Source organism: Anopheles ziemanni, chromosome 2 (assembly GCF_943734765.1).
Source record: "Anopheles ziemanni chromosome 2, idAnoZiCoDA_A2_x.2, whole genome shotgun sequence".
NCBI classification, from domain to species: domain Eukaryota; kingdom Metazoa; phylum Arthropoda; class Insecta; order Diptera; family Culicidae; genus Anopheles; species Anopheles ziemanni.
Window position 1 is genome coordinate 39,510,947 of NC_080705.1, and position 19,422 is coordinate 39,530,368.

At 40.5% G+C, this 19,422-nt stretch overlaps 1 protein-coding gene across 1 annotated transcript in view; it reads left to right on the top strand.

The window, feature by feature from the left end:
• LOC131293540 (protein disks lost) overlaps positions 1-19,422 on the top strand; it is a 101,682-nt gene that overhangs the window by 68,098 nt on the left and 14,162 nt on the right. The window contains exon 4 of the mRNA XM_058321616.1: positions 13,049-13,102. Coding sequence (XP_058177599.1) covers positions 13,049-13,102 — 54 coding nt within the window. The remainder of the gene's footprint in view (positions 1-13,048; positions 13,103-19,422) is intronic.

Here is a 19,422-nt window from a genome sequence, read left to right on the forward strand (position 1 = left end):
TGCCAAGTCGTTATTGTAGTTGCCCAAAACCCCAAAGAAAGGAAAACACACACACGTTACAGGTTTGCACGAGAAAGGACACGAAAACGTGTTGTTTCATGTGTGTTTTCTCACCCTTTATCTAGCCACAGTTTTAATCGGGATGGTTTTTCCACGACGTGACAGAAAACATGTCTTTTCAAGCGTTTCTGGCAGAATATTATTTGTTTTGTCGATGTTGCCGTTTGAATGGTGAATATAATCATTCTCGATAAGCTTAATTTGGTCGCTGATGGTGACGAGAACTGGTCCGCCATCCAAAGCATAAACTCCACCAGAGCACAGTTAACCGGACCGGGGCGAAATAGTATTAAAGTATGTTATAGTCCGTTGTATTGTAACATGGTTGAAACGTAGGCATTAGACTCTGGTAGACCTAACAGCAACTGCAATTATTTGGCATTTCTTTTCCCGTCTATGAACTTAGAGGTGTAACAGTTGTGCTAAAACTATCGTCAAAGGAAAGCCGCTATTGAAAGATTTGTAGGATATGTGTGCTTTTTTCCTTATCAAAACAGACAAGCGCGAATAGCGGAGACAATTGTAACCCAGCATAGAGCGGCTCTCCTTGCTAGGACACTGCATTATCAATATAACTGCATTTTTTGTATCATTTCCTGTGTCTGCATCTGCAACGATGCGGAGAAACCAAAAAAAAAAAAGAAACATTACATACGCAACTTGATAAATAATACTATCGTGTAAGATGGAAACTACTTTGATAACTAAAGATAAGTGTGTTGCAACAGTGAACTGTCAATTAATAAACAAAAGCCATGCTAGACATTTATCGATGTCGTAACGGGGAGTGAACTAGGGAATTATTGTAGGAACTAATATTTAAAATATATACACAACAATGAGAACACACCATAAACATGCTCCCTCCTTCTCCTCCCGATAATCTTCTATTTGCCTGAACCTATAGTGCACTGAAGAGCAACCGTTGCCAGAGGGAAATAGGAGAGGACAAAGAGGACAAGACTATTTTTTGTACGGTTTTTCCTAAAGTTAATCACCTGGGGCCACGGCAGGAAGCCCACCGTGGATAGGGCTGCTAATTTTCCGTTTGCCTGCCACCGGCTTCCGAACAGATCTCCACCGAGATTTGCAAGTGGATCAATCAATCAGCAAACACCCGTTCAGAACGGGTGCGTTCTTCGAAAGAATGGAACTGTTTTTCTTACTTGTGTTTTGAGTGCTGGGATTTTCTAGACCGGCACTCTAGGCACCTTTCTCGTGTTGTGCTAGCCAAAAATAAAGTTAATTTAAAATTTGACGCAGTGATCGATAGAGAAATTTATTTAACCAAATTCGTAACCGGTGGAAATTTTCATAAACACCCAACTTTCTAATGCGTGTTTATTAGTACTATTGAAAATGTGTTTAATCCTTCGACGCAAGGGAAAGATAATACGTAACTGAAATGAAATGCATATGATAGCTTGGAAAGTTTGTCGCGCAAGTATTATCGCTACTACTAGCATCGTCACCCACAACTAAACCATATACTTAGAGAAATAAGTTGCTTGCCAGTTACATAAATTTACCATGAACTCGCACTGTGTCTCTCCCCCTCTCCCTCTATCTCTCTTGGTGATGAGCATACAAAATGGACCAAAAACAAAGTTTCTAACCAATCTGTTCCAATTTGCACCGTTTATCGCGTAGTGAGTCGTTTCGTTTGGATATCTTTTTCGATAAGAACAAATGAGCAAGGGAAAACTAAAATAACAAAAAAAAAACTATAAACATACTGTGGAACGAAGTATTTTACTGGTCCCACTGAAGTTGAATTGAATTTACATAGCAAAATGAAATGTTGTCGTAGTGAATTATGCAAACAGGAAAAAGGAACAAAAACTAGAAAAGAAAGAACTCAAGTCAAGTTGAAGAATACATTTCATTCTTGAATGGACAAAAGAGAAAAAGAAAAACTCATAAGTAAATCAACACTCAACTACGGTAATGCGAACGACAAGCAAACGTAAGAAAATTGAAAGAAAAGTAGAGACACACAAGAGACAAGGGATGAGAAGAACGGTAGACACGGGGTTTTCTGAAAAAGGGATAAATCTTTCAAATCAAGAATAATCATCAACTGCAACAATAATAAGTAAACTATAATGGTAAAGTAAATCAATAAATGAAACAACAACAAAAAAAAAAGAAAAACTCGTATAAGCAAATCATCACTGTTACTTGATCTTTTTACACCATCTCGGAATGTTTGAAGGTTTTTAGTGGTTAAAACAATGCTCTTAGTGATCGTAGTGAGAGTGTGTGCGTAGATGATAAATGTAAAAATGAACCGGAAGCAAACAACCCTTGCTAACGCTGAGTATGGTGATGACGATGACGATGGGTGATGAAGATGAACATAAATTCGAAGGTGGAAGTGGAAAGGCTTCAAGATGGGTCATAACATTCTAAACTAAACCAGTAAAGGTAGGGAAACGAGGTTGGAAAATGAAAAAGGAAGTGCAACGTATGTGCGACCGAGAGAGAAAAAGGAAAATGTGACGGATAGCGAGTGAGGAAAGCACTGTGCTGCAACTATGGGAATCAATTATTTACTGCATGCTGCAACTTGTGAAAGGATCTGAAAATGCGCGGTGTGTGAGAGCTGTGGGACGAAAGTGGGACTCATTTTTGGCACTCTTTCCGTCGTACTACACGTGCCCAGTACACACATACGCAAAGGAAAAGGAAATCAACCAGAAAAGCAAAACAAAAAAAAAGGAAAAAAAAATCACGAAACATGTTAAAAATCTTTTTATACTGTTGACTATTTTCTGTGTACACTTGTAATCGCTAAACAATCAGCAGTTGTGGGGATAAAACGTGAAGCAGGACAAAAGAATGCTTCCGGGTGGATTGTTGGGGGGGAAAAAGTAGTACACGAAAGGTAGGCAAGGGACGCGCATCGAACCGACGATCTTTGTCATTGGAATAAGCAAACAAAAAGACTAGTAGTGGATTGCAGGGGCAGTGAAAAAATATGTGCATTCTTATTTGCTCCTCAAGCAAAATTTTGATTTTATGTAAAATGAGAAGAAAAAACAAAAAATTGCTTCTTGCGTCCGACTAGAAAAACAACCGAGACAAACCCTTCCGTCGCATCAGCAATAGTGCTTTTAAGTGTTGAAATGTAGCGAAACGCATGTCCATAAGCTACACACACCTAATGCGCGTTACCCAACGTGTTCTAATGGCGATTGTGTGTATGTGAACATAGGGATACGTTATGTTTGTCTGATTAAAAATTAAATGTTTAACCACCAGTCACTTCCACCCAATTCATCAATTTTAGCACTGAACGAAACACGCATAATTTTTTAACAATATTTTAGTCAAATGAAAAAAACATGTGACATTTTAGTTTTTTCCCAAAAGTAGCACTATCGCGTTCATCGATCTCGCTGAGCCAGTTGTCCTCGGTTCTGCTCTTTGTTCTTGGTAGGGGTTTTTACTTTCTTTCAAGTTGCCCATAGAATGTAAACCTACCGTATTTGATTTGATTTTGTGCAGCGCTTCCTTTGAACGGTGCAGCATATTTACACTGAGAATGGTTTCAAATGTTCTAACTGGCTTCTGCTCCGCTTTGCCCTACACACTGCACTGTAGGAAAGGTGGATAAATATGCAACAGGAACGAAGACCGAAGGTTGTGCAACGGAAATGCAAGGGAATAGCAAAACCACCCCCCGGAGCAGGAGAACTGCATATGCACAAAACTGGGAGGGTGATTTGAGGGACGCGTACATTGAAGTAGAGGAAGGGTGAAAATAGAAATGAAAATGAAGAATCGACTCGTAACTAAGCGCTACCTTTACTGTGTAAGTCCGTCTTTTGAGAGTTGTTACAAGCGCTGGCAAAGGGCGTAGAACGACGGGGAGGGAAGCGGCGTTACCACACCGGTTGGGTTTTGGGTTGAGAAGAATTGCTTTCGAACGAAAAAAAAAATACACTATTGATAAAACAAAAAATATATTTCTTCCTTTCGGAACTGACGGACGAAGAAGGGCATAGGTTAAAATGTGTGTTAGTGTGTACGGAAAGGACAGCCTCGGCCAGTGTCAGCGGGGAAGGGAGGGGTAGGGTGACGGGGAAAGAACTAAGGAACCCCATATAGCCCTCCCCTGCTACCCCCGGTGCCGATGACTGACTCATTTCCGATTGTTCTTTACTCGTTCGTAAGATTAGTTAAGATTGAGCCGGCATGCCGACGATGTTTCCTGGTCGGTCGATCTGTTTCAGCGTATGGGTGATCGGCAACAACATGGCTTACATATTACTATTTGTGACTGATTATTGAAATACTATATAAGATACGTTTTACTATCTACTATCGACATTCTTGATACACATGGATATTGTTTTACCGTTTTTTACGTACACTGTTTACTACATGAGTGTTTTAGTTTTCCATTAGCTCGCAATTGTGTTTGAACGCAGTAGGCAGTTGACGGTTACAAAGAAGAACAAAAAAAATATCTACTATCTGACCCCGAGGGCGTACTTTATACGGGAGAGAAAGAGCTACTGATGATTAATGCTGTCTTAAGATAATTTTATAAACATAATTTAATTGTTTTCCCTGCATCGCAATATACCAGGGTCGAAGGGTTGAGCGAAGCCGCTAGAAATACACACAACACCCTTAACCAAGGCACATGTAAGAAGCTAGTCATATTCTTTAAAAAAAGTCATAAGAAGAATGAACAATATTGTGGTTTGTTAAACGGTCGTTTTTATCCTTTTTTTTTACACAACAACAACACGCATATTCAGAAGAATAGCAAATCCCTCTCGGGCTCGGGAAATGTTTTGCACCTATTTACTTTTGACTCACTTCAATATTTTTATTGTTATGTTTAACAGTTTTTAAATGAGAAAAAAAACAAGGTAGTTTGAAATGAACGTTTTGATAATGCTGTAAAGAGGCGCAAAGTGTAAAACGCAAGCAAGAAGTAAGAGAAATATAAAACCAAAGGAGAACGTAAGCCAACCTGATCAAAGAAGGAAATAAGGAAAACGAAAGCCGTACTCGATGCAAATACGATACGAAGCTAACGATGAGAGTGACATAACTCTTGATCATGGAGCGAAAAATCGATATATCTTCACGCGTTGCAAATCGCGATGGCAAAAAAAACGATAGAAAAAAGAAACGTAACCAGCCGGAAAACGATGCACGGAATGTGAGGCATGCGGGGAAAATCGATTAATTTTTGTACTGACACTAATTATCTACCTACTAAAGCGAGAAGAAAGGGTTATCCTTTTTTAACGTAGCAACATATGTATTATTTGTATTATCCTACATGAAAATTTCGCAAATAAATAATTTATTCTTAATTCGCCCGGTGTTGAGCGTTTTAATTTTTCCATTGGTCCGAAATAGTCCGTAAGAATTGGAAAGGCAGTAGCAAAACTATTGTCAATCTTATAGGTAAGATTATAAAACTTAATTGAATAAAAGACAACTATTTGTACATGATAGATTACTCTTTACGAACATCGATGGAAAATAAACCATTCTTTACATTACACAAACCTACATTTATAAATTTCTGTTTCTTTTTTCTGCTTCAGTATAACACTGAGCAAATACTTCAAATTTTCTTTTTTATATATTTATTTTAAAAACTTTTCGATTTCTACATTATGCGGTCAGAGATATTTAATAATATTTAAAATATCTGCTGTAAAATGTTGAATCAAATACATTTTACTAAAAACATTTTGCTTTTTCTAAAACATCTAAGTTCATTCTTCAAAACCAAAAGTTGCTAAGTTGCAATTTTAAAGTTTGAAAGTTTCTGGGACTACGAGTTTACTATACTCTTGTTATTGTACTGTATTAAAATACATGATGAATTATTACATTTTTCTGTGCCATCAAAAGGTGCATATTTCGTTTACCGAGTCAGTTGCCGTGCTGAATTTTTACTTTAACAAAATCATACAACTGTTTTACAAATAAGAATATACGACATTACAATAAATACTTATTTTTTACTTTTAACCGGTGTTCGAATTCTTTACCATTCCAGATCGTATTGATGGCTAAGAAAAGCAAACCCTCCCAACACAATATTATTTCCCATCACTGTTTACTCTGTTATCATCACATCCAGCGGTTATAGCTGTATTCTTTTGCAAAATAAACGGAAAACAAAACAGAACATCAAAGGGACTTACTGCACTACATCAAAGAGTAACGCTTGCCTGGGCTAATCGTAGCGTAAGAAAATAGGAAAAACATCCTTCCTCCAACATGTGGTGGGCGTGTGACGGAAACGTATCGTGGCCCCCAAACACCGATTGCACACTCGACGCTGGGCCTTGTTTAAGGCCAGCGCCGTACGGGATAGTAACGAAATTTGGAGCCCCCGCGCGGACTGATTATTGCGGGCTGCACTTACCTTGGCTGGGTGTTTCTTTGAGCAAAAGCGAAAGGGAGAGAACGCGAGTACAGAATGGGCAGGGAAATGGGCGATCGAACATAGAAAACGGCTGGTAAAACAAAACCCCGCGATATGTTGCATTGCGTATCGAGTGCCGGTCAGCAGCAGCAGCAAACATACACGCGGCGAGTGCATATGCACGATTGGTCGCGATCGGCTGTATGGGTGGGGGGGTGGGTACGAGGGTGCGAGATGGGTGGTTCGCGAGCGGGGGCTCCGCGTGCTCGATTGCGATTGGCATTACGAAATGCACCCGCACCGAAATGGATTACCGGTGTTGCTGGCATGGAACGACGGTGCGCGGGTGTTTTTTGGCCATCGGAATGGGTTTCCGATATCGAAGCGAGAGTGTGGGGTGGCGATGCAGGGCATGGCGTTTGGTGATCGAACCGAAGGATTTTCTTAGCGATCGGGCAGCGGGGGCTGCACGTGATGATCGTGCCATTAATTCGTACTTTGTGCGGTACTCATTTTTCGGAACACGTTCCCTTTCGGCGGCGAACGGTGGCTTTCCAAATAGGTGGGACCTTGAAGTGTGTGCTGCAAAATGGCGCTCAAGGGTAGGGATGGAAGGCGAGGCACGCCAGCCGGGCGGAAGTGCCAGTCACATTTCGTCGCCGCGGTTTGTGCAATTTGAATGGATTTTTAAAAGGAAACATCTGCGGACTGCGAAGTAGATCAATGCTACTGTAATTGGTGTGCCCGAGGCTTTCCTGTGCAGAATATTAGGAAAATTCTGAAGAAAACGTATTAAGTTCAAATTGCTTTTGAATAGATGAAAGCAAAATCTAATTTTATTTAAATTTAAATCGTCCACATCTGGCACAAGAAGCGTCCTAACTGTTATATTGTACGATATAAAATGATCATCAGAATTAGATGTGTGTGTTGAAAAAAACGGAGAGACTTTACTTTCATGGCTAATATTGTTTTATATTACGCATATTTGAAAATCAGACCATCAAATCTTACCATTGCTTGAGAAGTATGTAAAAGTATTCTACAACCTTGATTTTGGAATAATGTTTGTGTTTATGCCTTCCCATCAATCAAAATGGTTATTGCGAAGAAAAAATAAATCGATTGTCTCCATTTTACTAGCTCAGTTTTAATAGCTGCCAGAGGAAAACAATATCTTATTTCATACTTTAAATTACAAACGACCAAAAATACCTTTCCTAAATTGCATGCTCAAGTAATTTACAACACAAATCAGTAATTAACATTTGACTAAAGTGACTTTGAAACACATTGCAAAGGCTTACCACCGGTTTTGAGGATGATACGACAAAAACATTCTTTTTTTATTTAAACGGAAACAATTTGATGAACTGATTAACAATTGTTCGCTTTTGGAAAATAAACCAATTTTGTCGATCGGCAATAAAAATACCTCAATTGCGTACGGTGGTAAATTATTTTTTGTATACCGATACCACACATCTTGCATTATCAAACATGTAACACTTTTAATCGGTTTGTCGAACCGACAACCGGTATAAAATATTATTTTCGAATGCGGTCGATTGCGACAGTTTTTTTTATTGTTTCTTTTCCCGTATGCTGCACCCAACAAATTGTTTATTTACATTTACGCCCGACCGAGGAAGTGAGGCCAAAAATTAGAGCAAACCGCGCTGCAACCGACCGCCGCTTAGTTATAGGTTAATCGTTAGCGGTCCTTTTGCGTTTCCAGTTGCCTTTTTGCCCATTCTTATGCCGCGTGCCTTTAAATGTGGCTCCGTTTTCTTTTGCGGACCGCGATTTTTCTAGCGCTCGTTGTGTAACGCCGTGGGCAGCACGCCTCGCAATCGCTGGCAGGACGCAACAACGTGCGGTGTCGGTGTTATGTTTTGTTTCCCTGCACATCGCCCCCAAGAAGGTTCGCTTTCTGTTGTTTTGCTTGTGGTTTGCCTGCTTTCCTCCGTAACGCAACCGGAGGGTGGCGAAGGTGATATGCTGTGTGTCGTTTGTCGTTCGCTCGCGCGCTCTAGACACGCAAAACATGCCGCGTTTTTCTGTCGTTTTTCGATCAAAACGGCCAAGTGCAGTGTGTGTGTGTTCACACCCATGGAACGACATAACGATAAGGAACGATTCCCCAGATCCCCATTCGGACACGAAGGCGCGCGCGGTTGTGAAGTGGTAAACATTTTGACACCTTACCAGCGGGGCGGAATGGTAAGCGACGGAAGCAAGGGGCAGTTTTGCGGTGTTTTATTGTAACTATTATTACTGTTAAAAAAGTAGGTTGAACGTATGCACCTCCGATGCAACAGTACACGGTTCCGTTTGTAAATGCATTTTAGTTTAGCAAATGGGAACATTGCTTCATGTCTCTTACAGACTTGTTTTTCGGTTTTATTTTATTTGAAACCGAAGTGAAGTTAATGTTAAACAGGTTTAAATAACACAGATTTTTATTTATTGCATGTGCCGAAACTATAACATGGTACGAACAACGTACGAAATCACTAAAAAATCAGAAGAAATAAGATAACCTTCTTCCAAAACTCTACTTAGGTTTTCGCCTATTTTTAAAGCGGGTTTATCTTTGATAATATTGACATTTACAAAAACTTAAAACAAAAGCATGATCTTTGATGTGTTAAAAGATTTTAATTTAGACCAATTTTGATTTCATTAATTTTGTAAATTTTATTTAACTAGATTAGTTTATGTTTGAAACGAAGGCAGATTTAACAATTAGTGAAAATTTGGCGAAGGAATCGATTCACGATGGACTCAAAATGTTTAAAAAAATCCTAATTCTTGGTATGGTTCTTGTTAAATCATTTTATTTGATTTTTTTTTTCTTACTTTACATCATTTATCAATTTAACTGTTCCTGTGACACCGTGTATCTTTCCATTTTTGACCGATAGCAAACTTGGACATACTTTCTCTCATTGGAGCTTTATCGGATAACCCATCAAAGTAGTTCCTCGTCAAAAGATGATCATCAGTCGAAACTGGCTTAGGCTTATGCGGAATAAACATAATTCACACCAAAAGCCAACAATCAAACGTGCCTCTCTTGGCACTCAATGTGGACGTAACATGATCACCGAGCTCGTTGCTGTTTCCTTCCGATTCTTCGAAACGGCGAAAGTAATTAAAACCCTTGCTGTGCTGCCAAAGACGGCCCTCGGGGGCCCAAGGGCCTCCTGCCTTGCCAACCGTGCGAGAAGCTTGCCGCCTTGCGCGAAACTTGTTAAAACGTGCAGAACAGCCATTACCGGCCATTCGACACCCGCTGTGGGTGATGGGAGGCGAGGTGAAGAAGTAGAAAGGGCAGAACCACCCCGAACGGTCGGCTCGGGGAGTGGAGGAGAGGAAACCGCCGTACGTGAATGGACAACGGAGGCGAAAACGGTGGCGCGCGCGCGTGAGGGACGCAGAGACCTTGATCTTCAGGCAAGTCTCTCGAACTTGAAAGAGAGCAGCACACGAAGTGTTGGCGCTTGCGGACTTGGGGAGGGGGAAGGCCATTGAACCACGGCGGAGCGTGCGAATGGCTGAAGGAGCGAAGATTTACAAGTACCTTAAAAACCGCACATGAATTAGCATGGATGGGAAACTGGCGAAAGACAAAACGAAAAACATTCTAAACCGGGCAGCGCTGTTGCTTGCTCTCCGGTCGCTGTAGGCTCTGTGTCCGGGCGGAAGTTGTCCGAACAAAACGATCACGTACGTGGCGGAGGGGTGGCGAGGGCGGGAAGAAGGGCGGGGGGGGGGGGGCGACACGAAGCGGACGACCGGTAAAAAAAAGTGAGGTTCGGATGAGCTGTTGGAGCTGAAGAAGCCGCTAAAGCGGCTGAAGAAGACATAAATCGGGGACTTCCGTTCCATCGCGAGGCCAACGAACGCGAAGAATAGGTTTGGTGATCGAGAGAGATGTGTTTGAAGACCAAAGTTACAACCTGATGGCGGTACCACCTTCCTCTCGATCGACTGCTCGAGCCCGTGGAATGATAAACCACTCTTGCTTTCGTCGCCTTCTAGTCCGTGCCTCCTAAGAGCTAGGGAAGACTACACATCCTCTTGTGAATTCCAAAGAGGGCTCTGTTGACCACATGCTGCTAGGTGCGAGGAATATCTTACGGATCGACACACGCACTGTTGATAGCTCGATAGCCGAATACCACAGCTGAAGATCCCCTCCGGAATCGATCGGACGACCACACCAGAGTCCCTGCCATCTCACGTTCTAGGCAGGATATCCCCGGGTCAGGAAACGATATTTCGCCACGAGGGATGCCAGCGCACCGCCGTTTTGCAGACGGCCGACTTCCTCCGTTTCAAATTGGAGGTTAATGCTAGTTCAAGGTTTCTTCTTCCGCCTCTTTCTGCGCCTTCCACCATCCTCGCGAGGTTCCTGGAGATGGCTCGACTTCGCCGTTGGTCTTGGCTGGTGGGCAGGAACCCAAACTACACACGGGGGTTGGGCGCAATTAGGAGAATTTGACGACTGCCGCCACAACTTGATCAGCGATGGGCCGATGAGTTTGCTTGGTGAGCACGTTCAGTTGCTTTTCTTGATCGGTGGGAACGCTGTCTAGGGGGTGCTTAGTATGCCACTCTGTCACCGTCGATCGTCAGCTTCCAGGGCCACGCTACTCGCTGCTGTTCGGATGGGCGCTACCGCAACCGCATGCTTTCGGTTTCATTGACCGGCTAACCCTTAACATCGTGGTCCAACCGAATTTTGCAGCTTGTTTTGCGAAGAGAGCTTAGGAATCTTTCAATCTTCAATTTTACAATCACGCTGAAAGAAGGTTTGTCGATATTGCGTGCCAAAATCCCCTGCAACGTCATGAACACTTGTTTTCCTTTGTTTTTCAACGGCCGTTTGATTCGTTTATATATTTTGTCTCGTGCATTTGTTTTACAACAAATAAGACCGCGTTAAGCACTTTGCGTTTGTGTTTTCCTTTTTTAAACACAATCCCGAACTATATTTTTGCTGCTGTTAAACAGTTGCATGCAATCATTTGCAGTATTTCGGCTAGTGTTTTATCAGCGTTTGTTTTGCCTAGACTTTTTTCCCTACTTTTTTTTCGTGGGGTGCCAATTTCACAGTTGTTTCACATCAAATAAGATAGGTTTAAGCGTTTTGCCTTTATATTCTCCTTTTTTAAACGCTCTCCCAAATTATATTTTTGTTGCTTTTGAACAGCTAAACGCTACCATTTGCAGAATTTCGTCTAGTTTTTTATCAGTGTTTGTTTGTTCCTAGTTTTTCTCGTATGTTGTTAATTGTGTTATGTTTTTTTTTGTCGAACATATGATCGCATTTATTTTTAGCGTTCCGTAAATCTTCAAACAATATTCCTAGTTTTACAGACCGTCTTAAAATAGTTGGTCATCGAAAATATGACAAATATTTTACAATATGAATTTATCAGTTTATTTGTAGCTACCAAATACAGGGACCTCAAATAAGATTAAAAATGTCATTATTTAAGCGTCATTTTATAATCACATGCATTTTATAATTCTATACAATCTAAAAACTATTATCTTAAAAATTTTACTGCACATTCAAACTATTTGTACCTAATAAATGAAAAGTTGTTTCTTTAAAGACGAAAAAGGAGGAAAATTGAAAGTGGGATCCCTCAAGGGTTAACCATGCGGACCGGTGACAATACACAGCAACAAGTTCAACACCGGTCCGTAGACGAACGTAAGATAAGAAAAATAGGAAAGAAGAAGAATCTTCAACTCGCGATGGTACCCCCGGAATCGTGTGAGGCAATGAAAAAGCGCGAAGGCTGCCATGTGTGTCTGCACATGTGTGTCAACAAGATCAAGTTCCTCGGCGGGCGCAAATGTGACAGTAGTTGCGATATTTCGGAATCCATCGGCCCCGAGAAAGGAAGGCCGTCCGGTTGGAGGACGAGGTCCGGGAGGGTCACTTCTGGGAAAGGGAAGTCCTCGACATACAGCCAGCAACTCACAAAGCAAGGTGGCCCGCTAAAAAGGCGGTAATACAAAGCACAAATTATTGCCAATACGGCTCGATCGATGGCTCGGTCAGCTTCGGTCAGCCGATTCGCACACTAACCGGTCCAATTGCTGCTGGACCTGCTGCCGATGGCGATGATGACGAAGGCTCTTGACGGTTGATCTTGATCTTCAGCCCGCGTGTCAATGAACGCCACATTCGCGCGAATCCGAAGGTAATCGTGATCGGGAACAGGTCCCCGAGCGGACGAACGAACTCCGGACGTACTTGGAGAATGTTTGCTTCGATAGCTCCGCTCTGCTGCAGAGTAGGGTGAGGCAGCAGAATTTTGCGTGGAACGCAAAAAACCACCACCTTCCCGATCACACGCGCGCTTCCAGCCAATAATAATGATCGCTTTAGAAATCGCCGGTTTTGATGTTCCTTACCGCCATTTCCCTAATGTTTTTTCGTTCTATTTTTTTCTCTTTCTTCTCATGTTTCTTCATTCGCCCGATCACGACTGACGGATGCCGGCGATCGACGATCTTTTCGGTGGAGCAGAACCATGAACCACAACAGCACAGTATCGAGTCATTCGCCAACTATTTCATCGGGTTTATACGCGCGCAAACGGAAGAGTAAGTACACGCATCATATCATTACACAATATTTCATATTCATATTTCTTTTTTGGATAAATGTCAGATTGATCTCTCAATATTATTGCTAAAAAATAAAGATTGTGCCGGATATAACGTTGTAAGAAACAGCATTTATGACATATTTAACTCTCTTTAGATCTGCGGTAAGCCGTATTTGAACAGAAGATAGAAATTGTTAGTATTCTTCAGGTAGAATTCAAAACTTTTTGATTTACTGAAATCTTTATTTTTGAACTCCTAATCGTAGTTTTGTAGATCATAAAACTAACCTACGTGAACATTAATTAAATATTTTTTAAATAAAAAACCATCAAAGAAATTTCTATAAATTTGTTTAGTAAACGTATTGCTAGAACCTACGGACAATTGAAATCCTATCGATCAGGCTCTATTTCTTAAATTTTACTAGAATGACATCCTATCTTACATTAACCTAGAAACACTTCGAAAATGTATACCCAGAATGTATACTCTGGAAATGTTTAAGTCTCTTTTGATTCAAAAATTTACTACAAGTCTCAAGCTGTCTGAATTATGTTGAATGTGTTGTACTTGTTACGTGCAATTCGACAATAATGTTTTTTTTTTTGGCTGATAATTGTTACTATCGGAATGTTCTTGATTTGTTATATGCTTTACAAGAGGTGTGGCGCAATTATCAGAGTTTTTGTTTATAAACAACTCCTAGCTATTTTAACTCGTTTTTGTTCACACTTTGGAGACTTTCGAAAAATTCTCCAAATAAAATTAATGAAATGCACTTGCTATATTCCGCAAGAGAACCTAGCAACATGCTGCAAGCAAAATGCCGCCGGGAACCGGGTGTGCTGCCCGCATAAAAACGAAAGTTCTTTGGCCTCTTGTGAACCGCGGCCCACCGCCTCCGCTCGTCTCGCCCCCCCTTCTCCCGTACAAGGAAACGATCTCGAACTTGAACTTGACTGATCACCGGATTCACACGGGTTGCGTCGTCGCGCCGCGAGTAACAAGTTTCCGGCGCGATTACTACAACCTCGCCTAGCCGGGTTGGATGGGGCGGCAGCGCACACACTATAGTGCGACGACGACGTTAGTCGCTTCGTTGCGTTCACCCAATGGGCCTTTAGGAAGCCCCATGCAAACGCGGACAAAGTGCGACCGAGCGGGAGACGATGCCGTGCGACAGCGGAGAGTGGAAAGGAACGCAGGGTGTTCTGAGCTGTGCTGGGGGCGGCGGCCGTGACCATGAGGCGAAGCAGGCGGCCGTTGTTATGCGCTGGCAACGTGCAGAAGAACCACTGCAGGCCCGATGCCAAGGGGCCATAGGCGGGACGGGTTGGGGTGCCTAGGCCTTTGCCCGTTACATATTCCACCGAATTGCGGTGCCATTTCGAGCCATTCATTTTCCTCTTCCGATGCGAGGTTGCTGGATGGTTTGCAGAACGTTGACTTTTTAAGTGCGGCAAATGTTTCCCGCGCACCGTAATGCCTTACTGTTCCGTCCCGTGGGCCTTTTGTGCAACATTGAAGCACTCACATATACGGACTTTAAAACCGAGCTTTTATGTTTCTTTCATCCCATGTTTTGGCTGATGATTTAATTGAATTTCATTTAAAACCAACTGTTCGCGTATCTTTCACGATTCTTTTTATAAATTTATTTAAAACTCTATATAAGTTAAATTTCACATGTGCTTGTTATGAATTAAATAAAGAAATTCAGATTTGTCTTTCAGTACTTACCACATCGCTGCTTCGCAGTAAGAGAAGAACTGAAAACTCCTATTCTTATAGTTTTGGAGATCGTACAAATATGCGTACGAGAGCAAGATGAGTGAATTTAAAATTAAAACTTTTGTACTCCGTTTATCAAAGTGATACAAAATTTATCTTTACATAGTAGTTAATAATCTTGATTTACACCAGTTATTAGAGTTTTCGATACAACATATTTTTTTAAATCTCACCACCATTCTTCCAGGCTTGCTTCCAACGTATTTTCCTGTGATTTTCCTATAAGTATTGGGTAACCTAGGTAACTTTAGAGATGCAAATGGCTACATACGGCGGAAACAATTTCAATTGGCATTTAACTTTCTCCCTGAGATAGTTTTTTTTTAAATGGATGTCTCTTAAAAATTGCGACAATTCCTCCTGAATCAGTTTCCCTGCGAGATGGATTGACTCTATCATTTTCAGAAAGGAATCGTTTCTCGCCAAGATGGTTAAAATTGCGACTTCGTGTAGTAATCGATAAGACAAAAGACCTTCGAAATCCAAGGATTTAAAGAAAGAATGACTTTATCTTGTTAATAGATGTGCATTCCATACCTTTTCTGGGTAGAGTTACGAACGTTTCAAATGTAATTTACCTTGAGAGCAACCTCTTTTGTAAAAGTAAGAAAAACGGGTTTCCCTCTATAGATTTTCTTGGTTGTTGTTTCTATTGTATTCTCATCCTAGGAATTACTGACGTCTTATCGTGAAAACGATTTTCACATTAAATACTAACTAATAATTGGTACCCTTTCTTATTTAAAAGTTATATAAACTTTTAAAAAATCCAATAAAGCTCACACGTGTTGGCTAATTCAAAACTCGAATAATTAATCTCGTAAGTTTCGGGCCGAAGGCAAATTCAGGTCTAAGGTGGCTAGATTGCCATTATCGTTGGAATGTATCAATTATCCAATCCGTGTAATTCGGCATTGGTGGAGAAAAAAGCTAGGTCATCGACAGAACGAAGGTGCGGACGAAGAAGAAACTCACTTATTGTGAAGGAAGCCGGATCATCCTGTCCGAGGGGCAAGCAACGTTCGATAACGAGGATTAAAAGCGAGGATCGCAATGTATGTAGCGCTTAGCGTTCTTCAGCCGCGCGTTCAACGACTTCTTTGCCATTCTTGTGAGATGTGCACACACCGCTAAAGTATGCTGCGTGTTGCGAACCTCCCTCCACCGATACGATCTGCCGGTGCGACCGGCGAGGGATGATGATACGAGGGTGGCGGAAGTTAACGGGGTGGCGGGGGGGGGGGGGGGGGGAGCATACAGAGCTGGAGGCAGCGACCGGACCGGGCCACCCTGTCATACGGTGAGAAGAGCTTTTTTGCTCGACCTTGAACTTTCTTGTGCGCGCTGGTGCGCGAACCATTTCTATTTTAAGCCTCGTGATTAAACGGAACGGAAAGGAAAAAGAAAACCGAAGAGCCCACAGAGAGAGAGGTAGAGAGAGACAGAAAGAGCGAGAGAGGTAGAGAGGCATCGAGGCAGCACCAATCTCGTAAGCAAATAGAAAGAAAAAGGGGAACCTAGGGGGGAAACCACCCCACCGGGAGACAAAGCAGATCGAAACAGTAAAGAGGCAGAATAAAGTTGAGTCAGAAGAAAAAAAAATCAGCAATAACTTTACAACCTGTGCCGACAACAAACGCCGATCGTTGCGTTGATCGTTACGGAAGTGTTGGGTCTTCGGGGGTTTAATTACACGCAAGGTGGGCGAGGAGGGAAGCTTTTGCCCGTGGCCCCTTTTTATGTCATTATCGCGGCGACCTAATCTTAATGAGTTCGTCGTACCGCCGTTCGGCCGGTTTGAGCACGTTTTTTCCGTTCGCTTACCTCGTCTTTGTTTTGATCCCGTGAGAATGTGCGTACACATAATCAGCATAACTTTTGACACGCTGAAGACTGATGGGTGGCTACTCTCAGCCCTTCCCGCCTCGCCGTGTCTTAAGAACAACACGTGGACTCAACTTGTTGCTTGGAGCTGCGTGTTTTTATTATTGTGTGCACACCGGGAGACGATTATCTGTAAGTTCTAGCTTTATTATCGATCTACAAAACGCATGTCAATCCGATAAACTGAATGTCAATAGAAGTTTTATGGATTTTAAATTAAATTCAGGTCTATTTCAAAAGCAGCAGGGACGATTGCATGCTGTGTAAGACTATCTTTAAAAAAAAGATGTATCAACTAAGCTCAATTCGATCCGTAGCAAAAGAGATACAAACATAAGTTCTATGATAGTCAAATATGTTGCTATGTTATCCAATTTAAAAAAAAAACACTATCCATTGGATATCTGTGGTTTTAGTTTACTTTTCGTATTCTAAGTTACTTTGCAGAGCATAAAATCCTTTTTATTCCATTTTTTTATTGAAACGATTGGGGTGCTACTAAATACATGGCAATTCTTTTTGTAGAAATTTTAAACGATTTTTTTTTTCAGAATAAACCTTTTGGTTCAACTTCAATTGCGTTTCATCGTATTTTATTCTAATTTTTTCCAATTTCGTCAAATATATTAATGAGTATTTCATGCTTTCAAACCTAATTAAAATTAATAAACATTATTTCATCAGATAATAACTTTAACTTAAATCTCTCAAAAGAAATAACTTCGTTCTTGTTAATTAAATTCTTCTGTTTTGTATTCATATGTCTGGTGCATATTTCATTTTTTTTTAATTTTCACCGTAATACTCTATCATACTTCGATCAAATTTGTTTTAAAACAAACTCTTTGAGACTTACATTACAAACATCCTTCAGGAAGGTCCTTATATTTAAGCTATTCCTTTATTTACACTAGCATTACTTGTCAGCATATTTCTTCCGACCGCTCCACTATGGAGCAAAAAGAGCAAATTGCCGGGATAAAATTCGGAATCAAATGTTTTGCAATTTTTTCATTGTAATATCGTGTAATACTATTATATTACATGAAATTATGATGTTTCAGGACAATCCCGCCAGGTGGCGCTGCAAAAACCACAAATTTTTGGAATTTTCTTTGGGTGCATTTTTTTTTCAATTTTCTTTTTTATATTAACTTAAAGATTTTTTTAAGTTTGATACAAAACAAACTAAATTTACTAAAAACTTTCATTCAAAATATTGTCATTTGGAATATAATTGATATTCAAAGCATCTAACGTGGACATAACGTCTCCTAACGAAGAGCTACTATTTGAATATTCTGAACTTGTACCATTATCTTCTTGGTTTTGAATTGGCAAGGGACTATTACTATTTGAGGATCTGTAATCTACGAAAAAGGGTTTTACTGCGTCTGGGTATGGGATTTATTTTTAATTTTTTAACGATTTAGCCAGAGATATTGTTGAAATGTATGGATCGGATGATTGTAATGCTCTCATAAAAATGTCTTTAATATTGAATTCTCGTTACATTTGACGGATGTGTTCTCTTCTATACCTTCTTCATTATTTATTTCTACCTTCTGCTGCTTCCTCTCCTAAGGATCCCAATTTTGCTGGGACATTTACATGCGCAAGAACTTTGTGGACAGTAGAAGGCATTTTGTACCAACTGTAATGATGTATGTAAAACATGTATGTGTCTTTGTAATATATACTAATAGTTTTTGGATTTGAAGGCTGTGAACAGTTGATGGCTATTAAAATATTTAGAAACCTTTCTATAAGTTCTGTTTCTATTTGCAATATATCGCTCAATTTTTCTATGTTTGAAAAAGCCCGACGACAAATATTTGGTTCATCTACTTTAACACCAAATTCCTTGTACATCTTTTCCAATACAATTTTTTTCGATGATTGTGCATGTTTTTATAATTTTTAAGTTACCTTCCGTTTTTTAAATTCAATTCTGTACGAAGTATGAGGCAAGCATTCGAAAAATCTCATCCAACAGTGCAGTGTAGTAGAATATAAGTCATAAGATAAATTCTCAGGATTTTGATTAAATCCATTTTATAAGTGCTTTACACTGTTCATTTCTGTTGGTTTTGCACCATATATACAACATGTTTGCGTATACATAGTGTCGGTTAAATATGCCAAAATTTTTCCTTCAATTCAACTCATGTAAAATGAATAATTTACCGTCACATAACTTGTTTCATTAAGCTGAATTGTAAAAGGAACTAACCTGGTTACTTGGCGTTTGATTTCATCTACTGTTTGTATAACTTTTTCTTTTGAATCTTTCGCAAACTTGATCACAATTAGCCTGCAAAACCTAACACTTTGGGGCATCAAGTTTATCCAGATGATATCTGAATTGTCACTAATAAATGAAAGACGGATAGGAGTTACTAGTACTAGATATACTAGTAAATCACTGTCTGATGCAGTATTTTCTCCGGAACCATGAATCAGTTGATTGTAAATGCTGTGTCCACTAGATCCGTCAATGCCCCACGAGCGCAATAATACGACGCTTAGTGAATCACACAAAGAAGATGAAAAGTGCAGCAAGATTTCTACTTTTTGCATTTCAATTATTCTACACGCAGTGTGATTCACCAACTCTTGAAGATTAACTTCAACTTTTA